The sequence below is a fragment of the Diorhabda carinulata genome, chromosome Y (genome assembly GCF_026250575.1).
Source record: "Diorhabda carinulata isolate Delta chromosome Y, icDioCari1.1, whole genome shotgun sequence".
In the NCBI taxonomy this organism is placed as follows: domain Eukaryota; kingdom Metazoa; phylum Arthropoda; class Insecta; order Coleoptera; family Chrysomelidae; genus Diorhabda; species Diorhabda carinulata.
Window position 1 is genome coordinate 9,013,452 of NC_079473.1, and position 23,187 is coordinate 9,036,638.

A 23,187-nucleotide genomic window follows, 5' to 3' on the forward strand; every position below is an offset into this window, starting at 1 on the left:
ACAAAAATATGTTTATTATATGTAAGGTTCCTACTCTATTTCATAGGATGAAAATTGCACTATTTTATTTTTATTATGTGAAAGATTTTCACCATGCCTATTCCTAAAATAACAATCATTTTCAGTGCAGTTAGTTTCTTTACACATTGTTTGTCTATTGTTTCACAGTTCTTAGCATAGTGACCTCCGTTTCCGCAGTTATAACATTTATTTCACTTGTCATATCTCTATCCCTATTTCTACGCAAATGAGTAATATCCCCTTTTTTAAGCACCTGTGACATACCATTGAATTTACATTAAAAGCAACCAAGTGACCTTTCTCTTTATTTATACATGTTTCATTCTCGGATATTAACAAAGCTATAAGATTCTTGGGGGTTTTCTTATTTTTGAGGAGGGTTTCCATGCAGTTTTAAAAAAATTAAACCTATTTGGCCAAGAACTTAAAATTTTTGACATTAACATATCATCTGTTATATCCTACGACGATAATCCAAATTTTCTAACCAACGGTACGGAAACTGTTCGTTTATGTATTGACGAACTTGTAAAGAATAATGTGGTGGTGCTCCGTCGTGCAAATATATATATATATATATATATATATATATATATATATATATATATATATATATATATATATATATTATAAATTTAGTTACGTGTACGTGCTTCTAAATTAAAATCGTCCAAATATTCTTCCAGTACCTCTGATAGCATATCAACGTATCTCCTGCGTGTCAAGGTACCTTCATAAAAAACTGGTCCAACACCAATAGTGCATGTATATACCCCTATTCGAATAATTTTCTTCGTCTGTCTAAAAAATGGTTTTAGTTCTCTTGTTTAAAAATTTTTTAATAATTTTTAATAGATACAATTTGACGTTTCGACTTTTTTTTAAATCTTCATCAAAATATGATATTGACACTGAAAAATTGCGTGTTTCTATTGATTCATAGATTACCTTCATCATGAATATTAAAATAAGAATAAAATCAAACTAAAGCTTTGTTCTATTAAGAAAAATTAATTACTCCTTGGTTTTTATATCTCAAATAAACAGTAGTAATCAATTAAATTATTTGTAGTTTTATTAGAATTTACAAAATGAAGATAAAAATTTTACTTAAATTATTTAGATCTTTTTTACCAATTATAGCTTTTTCGTTGTTATGAATGTGAACCATTTCTAAAAATTCTCTTTTTGGTGTATTAGATTCCGTTTCAAGAATTTTTGAATCTTTATAAATGAATTTTGTTTTTTATGATATTTCATGGTTCGTTAATGCAGTTCTATTTTTTTATTGTATTGATGACTTCTTTGACTATTTTCTAAATACTGAGAGGTTTGCCCTATGTAGACAGCGTCACAATTAGTACAAGGCACTTGATATATAATATTACTTCTTTTGTTTTTTGGAGTTATAGATTTCAATTTAGTGAAATATTTGGATAATATATTATGTCCTCTATGACTTATACTAATATCACATTTATCGAGATAATTCGATAATTGTTGGGAAAGTCCTGGTACATATGTTAAGGAAAAATGGGTTTAAAATTTTTACAAGCGTTAACAATATCGACAATCACCGGAAATCTGAATTAATTATTGTAAGTAAAATTTTAGTATTGTTATACATTTATATATATATTTCTTATATTGTATATTGTATTTGACCATAATTTCAGTCCCAGATGATGAATACTTATGTATTCGAAATCTGGTGACACGTTCCCAAACCGTTCTTATATATATATATATATATATATATATATATATATATATATATATATATATATATATATATATATATATATATATATATATATATATATATATATATATATATGTATATATATATATATTCTTGATTTTAGGTCCATTCTGTTTTAAAATTGTTTTTTTTTGATAATTGACACTGATAATTTGCTTATTTATATTGATTTGTAGATCATTAGAACTATATTCTAAAAAGAAATTTAATTTTTCTTGGTCTCTATATCTCAAATATATAGCAATAATCAATTAAATTATTTGTAGTCCTTGTTAATAAGGTAAGGAAAAATGTTTTATGTTTTGATGTTTCGTTTCAGTTTTGTTTTTAAATTGATTGTAGTATCTGTTTATCCTTTTCTTGAATATGCTATTCATCACTTTTTATGGTTAATTATTTTCTTTCAATGCAGTTTTTGCTTTTTGAGTAGCTAAGCATCCACATTCCGGATCTGATAGTTGGATAGATTTATCAGCTAAACTTATTATCACTGATCTTTTTTGTGTCACAGGATGACAATATCATATTTTGATAGACTCAAAGCGTCAAAATTTATATTTCTTTTAAAAACTATCAAAAAAAAACTAATTTTGAAACATAAGAGACCTAAAATCAAGAACATTTAGATGCATAAATATATCAAAAGGTCTAAGAAACAAGAAATTGAAGAAATTATATATATATATATATATATATATATATATATATATATATATATATATATATATATATAATTTCTATTATATCCGTATGTTTGAGAACAATAAGAGAACCAAAATATTCTTGGACAAAAAGTCATTCTTTGATGTAACGATTATATATTCTATATTCATTATAGTTAAAATTTGGTGGACTTTTTCAATATTTCCAAAACCTACATACAGGGAAGAATTCTACATCTACATTTACTTAATCGTCCCTCTTATCAAATATACATTAAACTGTGTGAAAAATCATATAATTTATTAATACGGTATAAAAATGGCATTTACTGTAACACGACACATTCTGTTTTAGATTTCTAAGCTTCACTTGTCGAGTTCAACGAATCTTCTTTTTCTTCCAATGTTTTCTTCAGAAAAATATTAGTCTCTTTTAGATTTTTGAGATTTTTTATAAGATTATCATTTTCTTTCTTCAAGTCCATGATATGTTGTATCAATCTTTGATTTTCATTTTCGATGTTACTAAGACAGTCCACCAACTTCTCGTTTTTTGCTTTCAAATTATTTAATTTAAGAGTTAAAGTATTAATGTCTGATTCTAAGTTACTGGTTTTACTTTTATGTTCTAGTGTTTGAGAATTAAGGTCATTGACAGAATCTTCAAGTCTAGTTACTAAAAAACTTAATTTTTCTTGGGTAGAAGTTATCAAACTATCTTTCTTCTCAATTTCTACTCTCATTTGGTTTGCATATTTGTTGAACTTCTCCTGATAAAAAATACAAACAATTCATTTAACACAACAGTGGAAAATATGTAGTATGTAAGTCAAATAAATTGAATTAACAAATTTACGAATTTAAAAAAGTTGGTCCAAAGCAAGGATAAAATTTTATCCAAGCAATTTAACGAAAATTTAGGTAATCTTGTGTTTATTGACAATTTGCTTAATGTTTTAAAAATATTTTGGTTTCAATTCAATGTAACGAATAAATGACTACTTTCAACTCTCAGGAACTATTTTGAAAACGTCTGCAAATACTTTAAAACGCTATTTAAAAAATGGAACACAAAAATGGTCACACTGAATTAAAAAATCAATAAATTAATTTTCAACACAAAAGGAAAAGAAATTGATGAACATATGGAAATTAATACCGGGAATGTTGGGCTTTACAATGGGTGGATAATGATAGTACCAAGTAAGATAAATCAGACGCAAAAAGAACTAAGCAGCTGCAAAAAAATAATTCTAGGATTAAATGAAACAAGTTGGTATGGGTCCGGTAAAATCAAACTACAAACTTACTATACTCATCAAAAAAAGACTTAGTCTTAGACAAAGAATTAGATTTTAAGACAAATAAAGAGACAATATCGAAAAATCTAGAATAGGAAAACGTATCAGGTTCATACGGACTAAATTTAAGCAAAAATTTAGAGTCTTGCTAATGGTGAATGTATATACACCAACAAACCAATAAAACGTTGAAATTAAACAAGAATTCTACAAAAAAATAACGTGCAATAATCGATTGCTGGAAAATTGAGGAAGAAATAAAGAGATTAAGACAAAAAATAGTAATAAAAGAAAAGAACATAGATATAATGATAGTCGACAAGGCAATGAAATAAAAGGAGAATTGCATCGTGCAATGTCATAGCAATTCTGGCAAAGGAAATTTCAAAAGAAATGTTGGATTGCAAAATAGATATTTTGGCTCCTCAAGAAATACGATGGAAGGGAGAAGAACAAATAAATAAAGGAAAATATGTTCTGTTTTATGGCGGAGAAAGAAAAACGGGTTTTATGATAAGCAAAATAATTCTAAGAAATGTACTAAATTACAAGTGAGAGAATACCACACAATAAAAAATGGTGTAGAAAATAACAATAAATAATATCTACGCATCAACAGAGGAACAGAGGAAGCAAAAGACGAAGATAAAGATGAATGCTATGAAAAACTCGTTAAGGTATTTAAGAATGTTACAAGACATGATACATTAATAGTTTTTGGAAAATGACCGCAAAACATAAAAACAAGACTAATAAGTACCAAGTTGTGTGGCTGAAAAGCACACCTTACACGAAACAACTTACGATAATGGGAGTTGACCATCAATTAGTGATAATTAAATATTAAATATATAATGGTAAATATAGTGAACAAGACAATAAAAGGTAGAAAATGGAATTGGAAAAAACTGAAACGAATACGGAAAAGAAATAGAAAAGCAAGGAAAATATACTATTCATGAACAATGAAACGAGATTGAGAAAAGTGTTATAAATGCAACGCAGGAAGTCATTCATATAGAAGATATAAGAAGCAATAATAAATTGTTTCACCAAGAATATATAATAATAACTAAAAAGAAAAAAGAAGGTAGGTTGAAGTGAAAAAGCAACAAGCATATTATGATAATATAATAAAAACAAACTTGGATAATGATAATAAAAATAATGTGAATATATATTTAACGCACTATATCAAATATTAAAGAAGAATAAAGGAGTCACTATTTTAAAATATTATTCCCGGAAATAGAAAATGAATACAAAGATGATGTAAGCGATAATGGTTCAATACTAGAAAAGAAGAAAAACCGATGGAAGTGGAATGTAATGACATAGGATATGGAAAAACTGAAAGTACCCCAAAAGTTGATATGACTATCCTAAATTATAGGGGACCGGTAATGACCACCTGAGGAATTTGAAATAAATGCCGAGGTAAGACAAAGTGATGGCCTCTCAGCGGTATTGTTTAACATTGCAATGAAAGGCATAATGAAGGAATATAATATCGAAAGAAGAATCGTTAATGAATCAAAATAAATAATAGCATATGCTGATGATTTAACTTTAATAGAAAATTAGAAACATAGAGTAACACTAAAAATAACGGAAGAATTAATTAGTAGAAATCAATAGCGGTATTCCAGCAGAGCTAATAAAGTAATAAACATATCTTTCAACAGCAATACTTCACTCACTCCTGATAAAAATCTGGAATGATGAGAGTAGTCCGAAAGACTAGAATAATTGTAAAAACTGTCATTCGGTACGAGATGGAGTAAGCTCATAATTATTTTGGATTTTCACCATAAGACAAACTGCCCAATAATGAAGCTGTATTCAAAAGTGGTAACTCTTGCATTGATCATATTAGGCCAGGGAAAATAATAATGGTACAAAATGAAGTTATCTGCCGCCAACTTTGTTTAACATTTTAATAGATTAGATAATGAGGCAAACAGAAAAAATTGAAAACCAGGAAGACTATGAATTCACGGATGACATATGTCTGTTAACAACAAATAGAAATGAAACATTTTTACTATTTAGGCAGCATAATAAATACAAAAGTGATACTTAAACTGACATCAAATCTGTTTCATACCAATGTAAAACGTTCAAAATTCGTTGAGAACTATATGTTGCTGTTGCTGTGTGATTTTTCAAATATTAAAGCTGGCACTAATACTTCAAAATTACACAAATACATTCCTTGAATATTGCCTTTGTGGATTTTATATTAATATTCTAAGTTTGTACTGATGATAGTATTAAAATGTTAATCTTACTTGTTCCTCATCCCTTGCTTTAGATAATGTATTTATATAATGAACCAATCTCTTTTTTTCATTTTCTTGATCTTCTAAGCAAGCTTCCAAATCTTCTAACCGAATTTCTAAGGAATTTCGCTCTATTTCTACATATTTTGTTCTATCTAGTTGATCTCTCAATAAATCACATTCATGTTCCAATCCAATCAGAGTTTCATATTTTGATTTGAATATATCACGCTCAGCTTTCAATGCTTCCAAACATTGAATTTGTTTCCTCATTTTCTCAACATCTTCTAACTTCCTTATCATTTCCTCAAGACTGTACTTCAGATGATCACGTTCTACCCTTAATCTTTCTTTGTCTTCACATAAGGATTTGAGATTTGTTATTTTCTGTTCCATGCAAACAATTTTGGATTCTAAAATCTCTCTTTCCGCTTTTCTGTTGAATTCTTCTCCTTCGACAATAGACAATTTCCGTTTTAATTGATTCAATTCTATTTCCAAAAAATTTTTCTCTCTTCTCATTTTTAAAACACAATTCTCCAGTTCATCCACTATAGCTGCTTTCTTTTTTAAATTATGAATTTCTTGATCTAGAATACCCAGTTGTTCTACTTTTTGACTTAGTCTTTCTCGATCTGTCAAGACTTCCTCTAGAAGTAGAGATCTTTGCCTGAGCACTTCAACATCTTTGAGTGAGTAGGTGTACAAACAAAGTTCTTTTTCTAAATTGCGAACTTTTTCTCTTAGCTGTTTCTCTTCATTGGTGGCTTCAATTTTGAGTTTGAGTTCTTCTATTAACTTTGGACTGACTGGAAAGCATCCTAATTTGGAGAATGAGTCTTCATAAAAAAATATTTGCTCCTTCAGTTTGTCATTTTCTCTTTGTATGATTGACAGTTGTGAGCAATATTTTTTCATTACCTCTACTTCCTTTCTTATTATTCTAACCCGCAATTCAGGTGTAATGTCTTGATTGCGCATCTGTTTGATATTCTGGTCCAATTGTTTGATTTCATTGTCCATTAGTAAGATTTCTAGGTTTTGGGGTAAATTAGAAGGAGCTGCTTTTTCGGCATCGTCTTTGGAAGCAGCCTCTACATAGCAAAGTTTTTGTTCTTCATAACTTTCCTAAAATCAGAAGCCGATAGTAAAATATCTGTGTTGAATAAAGCAAATACTAGGATTTGTGAACAGAAGGTAATCACAGGGAATCAAATAAGGTAAATGTTGCGATAGAGGCAATAAATTAAAACGCTAATTTTTCTGCAGCAGGTCCTTATAGTACTATAAAAGTATAATCAATCTGAAGTGTAAGTGGAGATAGGTTAGTATATTAAAAACAAATGTGATTGCCAAACTTCACAATTCAAAAAGAGGACTACTAGATGTCTGAGGTAATAATTATTTATACCAAATAATAATGCGTCCTTCAACATGTGCTAGAATATGTATTAAATGTATAAATCGATTAACACCATAAAAATGATATAAAAATTTTTAGACTCATTTTGCCGAATATTTCCTAAAGAAATAATTTTTGTAAAATGATTCACCCGCAGTTCCTGTTGATTTTTTGAGTCATCTTGTTTCTCAGCTACTTCTTTTTTGCTGTTCAAGTGAGATATCATAGCGGAAGTCATATTTTCTTGTCCTCTACCATATGATTCTTCAGCCTAAAATTATTTTTAATTTTATTATGTAATTTACATTTTGTATTTTGTGAAATATCTTGTATTCATTAAATGAATTCATGAAATTATTGGAAACATTTATTCTTCAACTTTAAAATAGCCATAAGAGTCTCAAGTGAAAAATTCTTAATTTGATAATTCACAATGTCAGATGCCGAAATAGAGGAATTACAGGAAGTAGTGATTGATATTTAGATGGAGAAAATGATATTTGGTATATATGTTATATTTTTGGATCAGCTAAATTAATTTTTAATGTTTACACCCTTAAATGATGCCATTTTGGTCAGGTACAATTGTCGTTAACAATCTAAATATAGGTGATCTAGATACTTTGATATAACATCAATCATAAATAGTTAATTTTAATACCAAGCATGTGAGTTCCATTGAGCATTAGAAAATATTGTGTATTTTACTCCAATTTAGATTGATTCAAGTCTCATTTTAAATTGTTACGTGGTTTTTAGCATGAAAACTAAAAAATGTAAGTAAATTTAGAGAATCCCACGAATGATATTTTATAAATTCCAAATTAGTATTGGATGAGCTTAGTATTTCTTAACTTTCCGATTCTTTCCTAAAATATATTAAAAGTTGAGGTGCCAAATGGGGGTGAGGATAATGATTCATCAATACGTTTTCCAAATAATCTCGCATATTCCAAAAGATTCCTCTCTTAATTCAATAAGTACTATTTTATGTCTGCACACTTTCTTTTGAAATTATTTAGATCAGTTTTGGTTCATTACATCCGTTAAGAATGGTCAATTGGATAGATTTAAAAATAAGTTGTTAAATGTAAGAAAACTTAATGATTTAAGGCATATTTGTCAGATGGTAGTAGCTGTTGAATACATTAACTGTGAACGATATTTTGAAAATTAACCTTCACTTCGTAAAAAAGTTTATCCATTCGCATTCTCAACGCAATACAGGACAGTGATATTCCTGTGATTCCTTTGGAATGGAATTTTATCATTATCATTTATTTATGAGAATTACATTCTAATTTGTTTAAAAAAAACCTTGTGGCTACCTCTCTATAGAACATACACTGTTTCCTAATAATTATAGAAGTATGATTAAAACTTACCACTAGATTATTCCTCAATGCAATTATTTCAGTATCTTTAGGAATAACTGAAGCATATAAATTTTCTTTAGAACCTATTGTCGTGCAATTTAAAATAAGTCTACCCATTTCTTGTTTTGACTGACTTTTTATATTAATTCTTCTTTTCTTAATATTTTGTTTTTTATTGCCATTGTTCAAGCTTCCTCTTCGTCTACAGCTTTTTCTGCCGATTTTACCAAAGTTACACCTTTCTTCCTTTTTTTTCATCAATTGATACTGTTTTGAATGTTGTGCTATCAAAAAATAATAAGTAGAAAATTTAGAACGTTTTATTTTGAAATAGCCAGATTTTTCTGATCGACTTTTGTTTATTGGAAATTGTCTTAAAACAGATTTAATCTTCTGCATTAACCTTAACTTAAACTTTTTTTTATGAGATAAACTCGATTCAGGAATTTCCAGTTCTGAAATTATGGTTTCAGTTATTTTACTCATTTTTGTATGTATATGTGTACTTTGTCCTGGGAGCATTTTTAAAACTTGAGATGATTTTGGAGTTTGATCCACTGCATCTTCAAATAGCTCATCTATAAAAATAAGAGTCTTTCAAGCAACGTGTTGAAATAAATGACAATAAAAGTAATTCAAATGTTACTTATATCTTATTTGATAATATAGTTAATAGTATGGTATTGATTCTCATTTATCCCGTTGTTCCCATAATTACATCTGAAAGAAAAAGGAAATATTCACCTTTATCTGTTTCAGAAGATTTTTGTTGTACTTTTTCATCCCCCTTAATTTGATTGTATATATTTTTGCAATTGTATGTTTCCATGCCTTCCACAATTCCTTTGGATTTTATGCTTTCTTTATCGTCTCTGGCCTTTTTGTTACCAACTTGCATTTCACAGGTACTTCTTTTGATCTTAAAAATATTAGTTGATACATCTGTAGCATTTGGTTGGTCTCTTGTAATTTTTAATACGTTATCCTAGAATATTGAATGCCAAAGTTACGTGGTTTTCAAAAACATATCTATCCCTTTTTAAAAACACACAAAATACACAATATAATCATATAAAAGAGATTATAAAATTTATAGGCTATTTTGGAAACGAAAAAATTACAAATTCGAAAAGAGAAATAGTAAATCTTTTATTGTGTTATTTGTATACCTCGTTATATTTTGAAAAAGAAATGTGGATAAAAAAGAAGGGATTTTCCAGAAGTAATTAAAATGGAATTTGAAAAGTTAAGACAAATATGTACTTACATTTTTCAACTGAGTAAGTTTTATTTTGTCAATATTCTGAACAAGATACTGAATATTGTTTATATACATATCTGTATCTAAATCAGTCTGTACACTTTCTCCATCATTCAATAAAATTGCTACTTCTTGAGCAATAACTGACTGACAGTTATCCCCTGTAGATGTAATTGCTTTAACTTCAGTACTAACATTTTCTTTATCTTTTGTTGAAAATTTTGATATAAAAGTTTGCTCTTTAACCGTTTCTTCCTCCTCGTCTGTGCCATCTTTGTTCTCGTCTTTCACTTTCCTTTGACATTTTGATATGTGTTCTCTAAAGTCGTCGTCAGTTTCTATCTCTTCTATTTTAGCTTTTAACTCGGTTTCTTCATCGGTTTTAGATATATCGTCAATACTAATAGATAAAGATGGTGTAGAGAATTTATAGTAAAGAATTATATCATTTCTGAAATTTTCTTCTTCACTCTTGATCCTCGAATTGATGTTTGAAAAACGTGGTGGTGTTGATTCACTGGAAATGTTTGTTATACTGATTGATGATAGTTGGGATACGATTCTTGAACGAGTCGAACTATTATCTGAAATATTTGAATTATATTATAAAAACAGAAAAAAATTGATAGAACTACAATTGTGAAAAAAAAAGCATTTGGAGTATTTCTGTGATAGATGAAAGTGCTCCAGTTGCAATGCCTTTCTAGACTAGGTTCAAAAAAGGTTTGTATATAGTAAACCAAACCTCCTTATTAGCTTATTTACAGAGCATTGCAGTCTCAGGAAGCACCTGATAAGGAATAGATCTAATAGACGTTGCATCTATTTGGAATATATTCTTTATTCGATATAGTATAAATTTTGTAAAAAGAATTACCTGTAAAATGTTGTTCGAGTCCTTCACTTAACACATAGGATCCGGGATAGTCTGTTTGAAATATTGATGTCAAAGAATTCTCATCTTCTTGTGTTTCTTCTATGCTTGGCTCCAGGTATTGAGGTGAGTAACCTCTGGGTATCAATGAATTCAGATTAAGAATTTTATCAGGTAGAATTACAAAAAAACCAGATCTTGCTACTACGGATGCTTTATCTTTGAATTTTTGTACATCAATAGACCATTGTTCAAAGGGTAAATGATATTTGTTAAGTGAGAAGTAGGTTATTTTATTAGTATAATGCATTAGTTCTCTACAAGGGCATATTGGAAGTTTCTTAGCTGGTTTCACATCGTGAATATTAGAGAATTCATCACTTCCTCTCGATGTAGTTTGTGTATATATGTTTGCTTGACTTATTAGTGGACATTTTTTATTTGATTGAAGGCATATACATGATGAAATGCTACAACCACATTGAGAAAATTCATTGCATCTATGTGCTTGTACTTGTTTTGACTGCCAGGCACAGGTTGCCGTACATATATTTTCAATAAATGAAGGTTGTTCAGGTACTTCTCTTACTTCAGCTTTAATTTTAATACAAGTGCTTATTATTGGAGGAATATCTTCGTTGTATGGTATTCGTTTCATTTTGATTATATCGCTAGTAGGCATAGCACATGGTGCAACACATTTATTATTTTTAATAAACGTCAATTCCAATACACCTTTGTCTCCACCAAACATTTTCGAATTTTCAGCATCTAAAATTTCTCCAGTTTTATCTTTTATATCAGTTTCTTCAATTCCATCAACTACAGCTCCTTTCATTTCCTTTGTATCAACAACCTTGACATTTAAGATCTCAGAGCAATCAACTTCTTTCTTCTTCTCTACTGCTTTCATTATGTCTTCATTAAGCTGAATCGTTTCAATCGAATCTTTTGTCACACTTTTTTCATTCTCAGGAGCAATTTCTTCTTTTACAATTGGTGAGCCATCTCTAACAAATTCTTCAGTTTTTATTTTTCCTGCTTGTTTATTGAATATCTGTTTTATAGAATCTTTCTCATTTAAAACGCCACTTTTCTTGATACTACTCTGTTTCTCTAATATCTCAGACTCTTTGTGATTTGAATTTTCCTTTCCTTTTTCCGATAATATAAACATAATTTTATCTTTGGATGTTAATTGTCTTCCCGATCCCGTATTTTTTTTTATAGTTTCCAAGTATTCTCTTTTAACATCTAATTCGTGCGATATTACAGGAATAGTCAAATCTTCTGTTTGAGAATATTTTGATTGGTTTTTATTTGTTGATTTTGCTTCTCTAATACCTCTCGATTCTTCTGATATTATTACTATATTTTTTTCCTCGTTTGATTCCTTTTTTTTAACATCTATATGTCGATACTTCTCTCCAGGTATTTTAGATTTAGTTTCTTCCTTGGGAATAATTACAGAAGGCAAAGTATCTTGTGAAATTGTTATTTCATCAAAGTTTGGTAATATGACATCAACATCCTCTACCATTGGTAACTGGGATATTGAAATCTTTTCTTGAGATAATTTTGATTGAGGCAGTTGCTTCAATAACAAAAACGATTTTTCGGTTGCTGCAAGTTCTTTCTTCTCCTGAATATGTTCTTTATCAAGGGCATCAAAATATATTTCTTCTTCTAATTGGATGGCATCAAATTCACAACTTTCAGGATTAACCTGTTGTTTGAATAATTTTTTTTTTACTTTCTCTAAACCTTTAAGATTAGTTTGTTGTTTAGAAGAAAGTTTATTTCCTATACAAATCGCTCCACATGATTCTTTAAATAAAGGTGAAGCATTGGATTTAGTTTTATATTCCAATGATTCTTGGAATTGTTCAGATAACGTTGATGAGCAAAGATTAGGACATATATTTTCACAAGAAAAGAAATTTTTCATAATTTCTAAAGCCTTTTCTGAGTGGTCTTCGTCGATCATATCAGTAACATTGGGTTTTATTATATTTTCAGGTACCGAAGCTTTGTCATGTACTTCATTTTTCCCAGAACATTCACAAGTACTTTGTGTATTTTTTAGTTTATTAACATTTTTTGATGCTTTCGCTTCAATTTCAACCTCTAGATTATTTTCTGACGTCTTAACAACTCTAGATGTAACATCATCAAATAATGGGATATTAATATTTATAGTAGTTATTGTTTTCTTCTGCTCTTCCAAGCGTATTGATTTACACAGTTGGGGGGAGGTCTTTTGGGAATAAAATGCATTCGAATTATATCCAGGGGACATTTTTTTGCACATTTTTATATGTTTTCCTTTTTTACCGATTTGAATGTCAATATCTATTTGGGTATTCTTAAAGGTAGATTCACTTTTAGATAATAGGCATTTTTTGTGTTCGCTTTTTGAGCTATCAATAATAAAAATTTGTTCCTCTAGTTTTTCGTCTGTGTTACATGCTGTGTGACATTTATCTATTGATTGATAGCTTAAAACCTTTGCTTGTGTTTTATTATGTTTACAGATTTCGTGTGTTCTAATCTTAGTACATCTGTTGATAATCGGTTCTGTATCCATTTTTCCATATCTTACTGATTTCTTTAATTGTTCGTCTTCGTTACATGGAGCATTGCATTTTATTTTCGGTGTTTTCTTGAGGTCTCTTTCTCCTCTTTGCCTCATTTTATCAGATCTAATAATAATTGGTTCTGTGTCAATTTTTTCATACCTTTCTGGTAATTTTTCGACATGTTGGTCGGTATTATATGAAACATTGCATTTTTTTGATCGTGCTTTGGGTGGATCACTTTTATCTTTCGATTTCAGTTGTTCAAATCCGGTAATTGGTTCTTCAACAAATTTTCCATACATTTTTGGTGCTTTCTTAAATTGTCGATCATTATTACACGGCGCAACACATTTTTTTTGTGATGCTTTAAAGTTATCAGTTTCTTTTGATCTTATTTTATCAGGTGTGATAATGATTGGTTCTGTCCCTATTTTTCCACAACTTTTTGGTACTTTCTTGAGTTGTAGATCGGTATTACATGGCGCATTGCATTTGTTTGGAGATAAAATCCTTTCATGTAGAACTTTTGTCAGTTTGGAGCATTTTCGTTTTTCTGCTTTCATATTAATATCTTGATCGTATTTATTAATTGTGTCACAACCCGCATAAGTTTTATTTAGAGAGATAGATTTTTCTAAAAGAGTTTTTTTAAATTCAGGGTGTTTGTAGCGTGAAATTTTTTTCCCAGTTACGCATATTTCTTCTTGGTTAATTGATTTTAAAGATCCTACACAAACACCTTTACAAATAGGTTTCATTCGTAGCCTTTCTTCTTTTAATTTAGCTTCCAATAACTCCGCTTCTTCTAAGGTGAGTTCTTTATCGCCAAACAATTTTTTCTTTAAACTTTCCCTTCGAACTTGTTCATTCAACTTTTCTTGCTGCATTTGATCTTTTTCCAGAGTAATTTTCCTATCTCCAACAAAGTTTTGCTTCAATTCTTCTTTTAGTGAATTATCTGCTTCAGATTTTTTTTCTAATAGTTCTTTTCCAGGAAATAATTGTTTCTTACTGAATATTCTGGTTTTCATGGTGTCGTTGTCAAGAACTTTTTTCATTAAAACTTTTTCTACACCTTCTTCTTCTCCGTAACCAAAAAGGTCTTTGCTTAACGCATCCTTCTGTAAAATTGGTACTTTCAATTGTTCTGGAAATAATTTATTTCCTTCATATAAACTCTGTCCAAGACTTCCTGTTCGAGCTAGTTCTTCTATTTTTTCCTGTTCCGAGATTTTTCCAGCTTGCTCCCTTTCAAACACTTCTTCCAGAAATTTTATTTCTGCTGGAGTCAGTTCTCTGTTTCCAAATAGGTGAGTTTTCAATTCAATTTGTCTTTGCTTCTTATACGCATTTTCTGACATTTCTTCTTCAGGAGTTAATTGTTTGTGCCCAAGCATCATTTTTTTCAAACTATCTTTGTCTCTATTTATGTTCTCATCAAATTTTTCATCTTCTGTTAAATTTATATCACCAAAGAATTTTTGTTCATAAATTTCTTTTTGCAATGGACTTTCTTCGAATTTCTTTTTAAAAATCTGCCCTTTTTCAGGAGAAAAAATTTTCCCCAGCAATTCTTTTTTTCCCAATCCTATCCTTTTATCTTCCGATAATTTGTCTTTCTCGAGATCTTGATCCATCTTTTCTATTTCATCCCCTTCCAGTGTTTCTGCTGTATCTTTGCCTTCTATGATTTTATTCCAGTCTGGCATTTTCTCATCAAACAAACGTCTATTTAAACTATCTCTTTTTTTTATTTCTTCATATTTTTCTAAAAATTGTTCTTCTTCGGTAAATAGTTTTATGTCTCCAAACATTTGCTTTTTTGAAATATCTCTTTTAAGATGATCTTGTTTACCTTCTGCTTCCAACAATTTCTTCTCTTCCAAAGAAATCATTGCTGCTTCTTCCTTTTCTTTTCCTGTCAATTGTTTCATTTTAAGCTCTAATTTCTCCTTATTGACATCAAATTCTTTATTGCCAAACAAAATTTCTTCATTCAGTGAAGTATCTAATAGTTCTTGGTTCTCTTTTGATGACAGTTCTTTTCCCCCAAAAGGACGTTTCTTCAAGTTTTCTTTTTCAAATTCTGCTTTCAACTTATTTTCTTCTTCTGTAATTATTTCCTCATCTTCAAACGTTTCCATTTTTTTATCACCAAGTAATGCTTGTTTATCGTTAAAATCTCTTTCTTGGATCTGCAACTCTTCTGGAACTGCTAGACTGTCATCAAAAGTCTTCGTTTTCAAAGATTCATTTTCTGTCAACTCTTTCATTTGATTCTCCAATACCCTCTCTTTTTCTGCAGTTAACAATTTTCCTCTTAATTCAGAATCCTTTTGCTCTTCTCTCTTTAATTTTTCTCCAAGGATTTTCCCTTTATTTGGACTACTTTCTTCAAACAAACTTTTTTTAAAGCTCTCCTTCCATTTTTGTTCATGGAGTTTTCCTTCACTTGGATATGATTCACTATCTCCCAGAATATTCTTTTTCACAGCACCTTGTTCCATTTTTGAAAGGTTTGCCGAATTGTTTTGCACATGAGATATAGAAGGCATTTTTGACATCCCTTTCATCTTTTGATCTGATACGCGTTTTTCCAGAGGAGTGAGTTCCTTTCTTAAAATATCTTCACTATATTGAACTTCTCTCATCTTTGCATTTAATATTTTTTCTTCCTCGGGACTAAGTATTCTATTACCAAATAAAGTATTTTTTAAAATGTCCCTTTTTGCTTTTTCCTCTTTTAGTTTAATTTCTAATGCTTTTTCTCCTTGTGGTTTTGATTCTTTTTCAAGAAAAGAAAATTTCAAGTTTTCTTCTTGTTTTATTTTCGTAGAATCTAATATTTCTTGTCCCTTTGGGGTGTGCTCTTTATCTCCAAACTTTTTTCTTCTTATACTTTCGCTGAGAGCTTTTTCTTTACGTTTTTCCTCCTGCAATTCTTTCAATAGTTCCGAGTCCTCACCATGTTCTTTTCCAGAAACATGCTTTTTGACTTGCTGGACTTTCAATACATCATCCGATCGTTTCTTTTCTTCAGAGCTTAATTCTTTCTTGTCTGCAGGAGCTTTCAATTTATTCTCCAAATGTTTTTTTTTCTCATCAGAAGAAACATTTACTTGCACCTTTCGCTGTTCTTTCCCAATCGGAGCTATTATTGATTTATCAAGTTTTGCATTTTCTTTTTGAGCCTGTTCTTCTCTTAGTTTCAGATCCAATATAGTGGCCTGTTCAGGTGTTAATTTCCTACCGCCAAACATTTTCTCTTTCAGCTCTTCTCTCTCGGCTATTTTTTCTGTTAACTGACTTTTCAACATTTTTTCCTCAGATAGGGGCATTTTTTTTTCACCAAATATCAATGTTTTTTCCATTTCTTCATTTGGTATTAATTGTTTATAGTCATTTAAAGACTTTTTTATGTCCTCCCTTTTTTCCTCGTATTTTCTTAAACTCTTTTTCTCTCCAAAACTTCTCAGTTTTACAGCATTTTCCTTTTCCAGTTGTTCATCCAACATCTGCTCTTCTTTTGCTGTTAGTTTTCTATCGTTCAATATTGTTATTTTCGGTTCATCTTTTGAAAGTTTATCTGATCCATGTAATATCTGTTCTGAAGTTGGCAATTTCATAACTTTTTTTGCTTTTGATTTATCTTCTATCGTTTTCCCTTCTTCAAGTATGAATTTCTTGTCATCAAAAATTTTCTGTTTCAAATCTTTATCATTTTCCAAAATTTCATCTACAACTAATTTAGCTTTTTGTGGCCACTTGGCTTGATACATCTCTTCTGAATTTTTTACTTTCTCCGAAATCTTTTCTTTCCCTCCAAAAATTTTCTGTTTCAATTCATCACTTTCTCTTTTAGTATTGGTAAGTTCTTCATCCCCAAGTGTTCGTTGTTTCAAGGCCACTTTTTGTGCCGACATAAGTGGCTCTTCAGCTTCAACCAACTGTTTCCTGAATTTTTCATTTTCAGCTTTCCCCAACATCTTTTCTTCCCGAGGTGATTGAATTCTATCACCAATCAATTTTCTCTTCAGCCCATCTTTATCTCTTTGTTCTCTGACATCCAGCATTAGGTCTTCTCGAGCATTGTCTATTACTTTCTTTTCTGTTGATGTTATTGCTTCTTCTCCCAAAACTATTTTCTCCAACCGTTCTTTTCTATTCTTATCTTTTCTCAATTTATCATTCAACACTTCTTGATCTTTAGATATTAATTTTTTGCCATCAGTCCTTATTTGTATTAATCCCTCTTTCTCGCCTTCAAATTTACTTTCTAGAACTTTATCAGTGACATCTGGTTGCAACCTAGCTCTTTGGTCTTGGTTTTCTCTAAACTTTCCTTTGAAGATATTCTTCTCTAATGGACTCAAGTCTTTATCTTCAAGTATATTTTGTTGTAATGCTTTCTTTTCTCGATCTATTTGTCCATTATATTTTGTCTGTTGGTCAAATAGAAGTTGTTCCTTTTTAGCCTGTTCAGCTAAATGCTCTTTTCCAAGACCTTTTCCCACTTTTAGCATTGAAGCTGGATCACCAGCCGTTTTTCTACTTTCTTTATATTGTTCAGGCACCTCTTTTTCTCCAGTAATTATATCCTTTTTAGTGACATGTTTATAATCCAGCACATTTTCTTCTGCAGATTTGATTCTCCTATCATCGACTTCCTTCTTCTTTATTACTTCTTTGTTGGCATCATTGGTTCTGGATTCTTCATCAATACTCTTATCATTTTCTTGTTGGAATCTTTCATCCCCGATCAATTTATCCTTTAGTGGCTCCTCTTCTTGCTCTGTCCCTTGAGGTATTCTCTTATAGCTAAACTTTTTTATTTTTGATTTAGCTTTATCTCCTGCATCTACAGTTACATCTTTATCTGTTTCATATTTTTTATTCATTAGCTTCTTTTCTGCTGAAGTTGTTCTATTAGTGTCTAATATTTTCTTTTTTGTAGCTTCCGTATCCTCTCTGCCTCTTTCGTCTTTAGTCTTACTTTTATCAACTAAATCTTTGTCTCTTTGAACTTGTTTTGCTTGGAGCTTTTCCTTTAGTGGCCCTTCTTCTTTATCTTCTTCTAGAGGTATTCTCTTATAGCTGAACATTTCCATTTTTGATTTAGAATTGTCTCCAGAATCTATAGTTACATCTTTATCTTGAACTGTTTCATATTTTTTATTAATCAGCTTCTTTTCTACTGGAGTTGTTCCATTAGTGTCTATTATTTTCTTTTTTGTTATTTCCGTTTCTTGAGGTCCTCCTGACTTCTCTCCAGCTCTATCTTTTATTTTCTCTTTTTTGGCTAGTTCCATGTGATACTTTACATCTACTCCTTTTTTTATCGGCACTTCTGTACTGAAAGGTGTTTTCTCTGCCTTTGCCTTATCTCCTATTGTTATTCTATCTTTCTTCAAATTTTTTTCTTCTAACCCTATTCTACTTTTCCTTCTCCCTGTTTCATCCTCAGGACCATAATCAGTAATGTTTTTTATTTTGATTATATCTCTGTCAGCTTTATCTGCCCTCTTTGGAATATCTTTTATATCTTCTTTCTCTTTTATATCCTTTTTTTCTTTATAACCAGTTAAAGTTTGTTCTTCAGCAACATTCTTTTCTCCAGTGATTATTTCATTTTTATGGACCTGTTCAGGTTTCTCTTCCAACAACTTTTTCCCCATAGATTTTATTCCCCTATCTTCAAGTACTGTTTTCTTCATTGCCCCTTTGTTTGTATCATTGGTCTTGAATTCCTCATCCAAACGTTTCTCTTTTTCTTGAAGAGGTCGTTTATCTACAATCATTTTCAAGTCCTCTTTGTCTCTTTGATCTTTATTCACACCTTTATCAACTAAATGTTTGTCTCTTTGAAGCTGTTCGGCTTTAAATTTTTCCTTTGGATGCTTCTCTGCTTTCTCTTCTTGTCGAGGAATTCTTTGGTTCCCAAACATTTCCATTTTTGATTCAACTTTGTCCCTTTGATCTACAGCAACATCTCTGTCTGCTTGAACTTGTTCTGTTTTACGTTTTTTCCCCAGTATATTCTTTTCCACAGAAGTTATTCTTTGATTTTCTAATATTTTCTTTCTTCTTTCTGCTGTTTCCTCCAGGTCTTCTGATTTATCTTTAGCATCATCTCTTATTTTACTTTTTCTTGCTTGTTCCATGTGATAATTTACATCTACTCCTTTTACTTTTGGCGCTTCTGTATTATTACCAGTTAAAGTTTGTTCTTCTGACCTATCCTTTACACCAGTGATTATTCCAATTTCATGAACCTGTTTCTGTTTCTCTTCCAATACCTTTTCTGTTATAAATTTCATTCCTCTATCATCAACTACTTTTTTCTTTATTGCCTTTTTGTTGGTATCATTGATTCTGAATTCATCATCTGAACGTTTCTCTTTTTCTCCCTGAAATATTTTATCTTGAATCATTTTCAAGTCCCCTTTGTCTCTATGATCTTTAGTCACACCTTTATCAACTAAATATTTGTCTCTTGGAACTTGTTCTGCTTTGACTTTTTCCTTTAGTGACTTCTCTTCGTTTTCTTGCCCTTGGGGCATTCTTTTATAGCCAAACATGTCTTTTTTTGATAAAGATTTGTCTCTTTGATCTATAACTACATCTTTGTCTGATGGAACTTGTTCTGTTTTAAGTTTTTGTTCCAAGAGTTCCTTTTTATCAGAAGCTATTCTTTGATTTTCTAATATTTTCTTTCTTGTTTCTGTTGTTTCCTGCAGGTCTTCCGATTTACCTCTGACATCATCTCTCATTTTCACTTTCCTTGGTTGTTCTTCTCCTTTTTTTATCAGCTCTTCTGTACTGAGAGGTATTTTTTGTGTCTTTGTCTTATTTTCAATAGTTACATTATCCTTCTTCAAATTTTTTTTGTCCAATCCTACTCTACTTCTTTTTTTTCCTGTTCGATATTCTTGACCATAGTCATCTTTCATTTTTGTTGCATCCCTGTCAGCTTCACCTATTCTCCTAGAAGTTTCTGTTTCCTTTTTTATAGTCTTTTTTTTTTCAATTCCATTTGAAGTTTGTTCTTCCTCTACACCATATTTATATATTTCATTGTCTAATAATCCATCTTTTGTTTTACTTGTATAAAATATTTTTCCTTCGGTGTGTTTATCTTGGCTTCTAAGATCTCTTTCTCTCAGACGTTTTTTATTCTGATCCTGATCTTCTATGTCACTACTTTTATCTCTTTTCTTTGATTTCGGAGGTTCCTTATGGAGGTTATCTATAGAAACTCTCATATCTTCATCTTCGCTTTTCCCTTTTTTTACATCTTTGCTTTTTGAAATAACTTTATTTTCATGGGGTATATATTTCATTAATTTTGAATCTTCATCAATAGTGACACCTGTAGTTTTTTCAACTCTACTGTCTTCTTCTGTTTCAAATAAAGTCTTTTCTTCTGTTGATATCATCTCTCTTTCAAATTTTTTACGTTTTTTATTTGAACTAGTTTTTAGATCTGTTCTGTCGGGCTCACTTTCTTTGCTACCCACACTTTTTGGTCGTATTTTATGATCTGTTTTAAGTAAATTATCATCAGACATGGTCACCTCAGAACTTTTATGATGCTAAAATAATTGTTTAAGAATTATCTACTGAAATTGTTGAATATTGTATATCAAGTTTTGCTATATTACCTTTGGCTCAGAATGTTTATGGCATGCTACACAAACACAAGTTATTAATGTTTCAGTTCCACCAGAATTCAAATCCTTATCTTCCTTGAATGTTCTTTTTGCCCAATGGGAATAAGCGGTTTCTAATTCTTTTCTCTAGATATGAATATTTTTATTTATTTACTCTCACAAAAGAAATTATATTATTTGACATAAAGCTAATTAATTGGTACACACCTTACTCTCTGGGAAGTTATGGCATGCAGTACATTCACATACATCCTCATGAAGAGCTGTTAATTCAGAATATGCTGAATTCAGTTCCTTTTTCTAAAGACAAATAAAATAATGGTCATTCTAGTTTCAAGTATTAAGTGAATTTGATATTAACAATGTAGATTATTTCTTGCACTTAATCTCAATTTTTTATTACCATTAAAAATTTCAAACATATATTTATTAAAATCTTTATTCATATAAAAAATATTAATGAAATTAAAATATTTGGGTCCTTGCTCTATAAAATTGTGAGAAATGTTGAGGCAGGTTAACAATTAAAATTCAAAACTTAAAAGTTCAAGTAGGATGAGGTAGCACCTTACTAATGAAACTCTAATTATTTTTAATTGTTAATTCTAATTGTTATATTTTTATTGTTTTAGATGTAAACCATTCAGAATATGAGACATGATAATTTATAAAGTTTAAATTTTACCAATTCATCAAGTTTTTTCTTCTGTTGAGGCGCCAAATCCAGCTGAGAGTATAAATAGAGTATCTTTTCTAAATAATTGATCCTTTGTTCCAGCTGTTTTATTCTCTCATTTTTGAAAGCTGCTATTGATTCGACCAAATATTCCACTGGTATTATTTTTCCTGAATGCAAACCCTACAATTTGAGAATGATGGATACCTTAAATTATTTATAAATAAACTTCTCTTCTGATATAACACACAGTAATGTTGGTATGTGTGTGTGATTGTGAAAATTATAAGAACATTATGGTTTGTAGGCACGAATAAGGTTAGAAAATGATCTTAAATAGTTAACTTCTCCATTATTTTATTACTCAGAAATTTCAAAAACCTATTTGCAGAACAATACAGTACAAATTTCTACATGACTTGGAGAAAATTTTCAAATAATTTTTACAATGCCAGATGTTTTTATTAGGGGAATTACTCATTATATAAGTTATAATACACGAAATTTGAACAGGAGCTTTGTTATGTTACTAAGAAATACCAGAAATATAGGTATTGGAATCGAACCAATGTAAAGTAAATACATTAAATAGTGCGTAAACTTTAAGTACTCACCAGCCTGGGTTTGGATTGATAATCTAAAATATACTGTCTTCTTTCCTCTGTGATATCACTCCAAGCTCTTAAGTCCTGTGCTGATTGATATGTTTTCATGCGCCCTTCCGATCTTACTCGTGTTATTTGTAATTCATTTGGATTCTGAAAAGCCCTTGTCCTTTTGTTAACGTAAGTCATTTTGGTGATTTGAATAAAGTCTTTGTTTCAGCTATGAACGTTCAAAATAATGTGAATATAATAATTGTATACATCTCTCTTCAAATTTCTTAAACTTTGTCAGTTAAAATGTCAATACTTAGATTCTTTATTTATCAAGTTGGCAAATACCAATTGCTACAATCACAATATTCCATTAAAATAAAATTAGGTTAGGAGCTGATGTCAAATGGGGTGCATTCCACGAGTTACTCACGACAATCACGTTCACGACTACGATCTTTCCCGTTCCACTCATTCCATAACGTTATAATCGTAAACACAATTGGAATGGCTTTCAAGTCATTTTAAGCGTCGAGATAAATATTAACGAATTGCAAATAGAAAAAAATTAAGCGAAAGCTTTAAGAGGTCAAGTTATAATTTGTAAGTTGGAATTTTTTAGTGGAATGCTTCAACCCACCTCTTGACAAGTATGAATATGTTCTGTGAGGGTCGAAAAACAGAAAAAATAAAGTGGAAACTTTAAGAGGTCATGTTTCTAAATG

General features: G+C 30.1%; 1 protein-coding gene across 3 annotated transcripts; it reads right to left on the reverse strand.

Moving 5' to 3' along the window:
* Positions 1–2,729: 2,729 nt before the first annotated feature.
* On the reverse strand, positions 2,730–22,875 carry LOC130903042 (uncharacterized). Of its 3 annotated transcripts, none has more exons than XM_057815306.1 (11): positions 22,481–22,875; positions 21,876–22,049; positions 21,398–21,490; positions 21,182–21,316; positions 10,945–21,112; positions 10,074–10,651; positions 9,551–9,725; positions 8,816–9,384; positions 7,582–7,701; positions 6,038–7,156; positions 2,730–3,215 (listed from the first exon to the last, which is right to left on the reverse strand). In XM_057815306.1, the coding sequence occupies exons 1-11, from the start codon at positions 22,658–22,660 to the stop codon at positions 2,805–2,807; spliced, it is 13,722 nt and encodes a 4,573-aa protein (XP_057671289.1). In that variant the 5' UTR covers positions 22,661–22,875; the 3' UTR covers positions 2,730–2,804. The 3 variants fall into 3 exon arrangements, with proteins under 3 accessions (XP_057671289.1, XP_057671291.1, XP_057671288.1); XM_057815308.1 differs by having other exon boundaries at positions 8,816–9,090; positions 9,551–9,791; XM_057815305.1 differs by having other exon boundaries at positions 9,551–9,791.
* Positions 22,876–23,187: the final 312 nt, after the last annotated feature.

Coding starts and splice junctions, on each gene's coding strand:
- LOC130903042 (XM_057815305.1), bottom strand. CDS start 22,660: ATGACTTACGTTAACAAAAGGACAAGGGCTTTTCAGAATCCAAATGAA. Junction 7,702..8,815: donor CATTGAGGAATAATCTAGTG/GTAAGTTTTAAT, acceptor AAATAATTTTAG/GCTGAAGAATCATATGGTAG. Junction 3,216..6,037: donor AAGCAAGGGATGAGGAACAA/GTAAGATTAACA, acceptor ATTTTTTATCAG/GAGAAGTTCAACAAATATGC.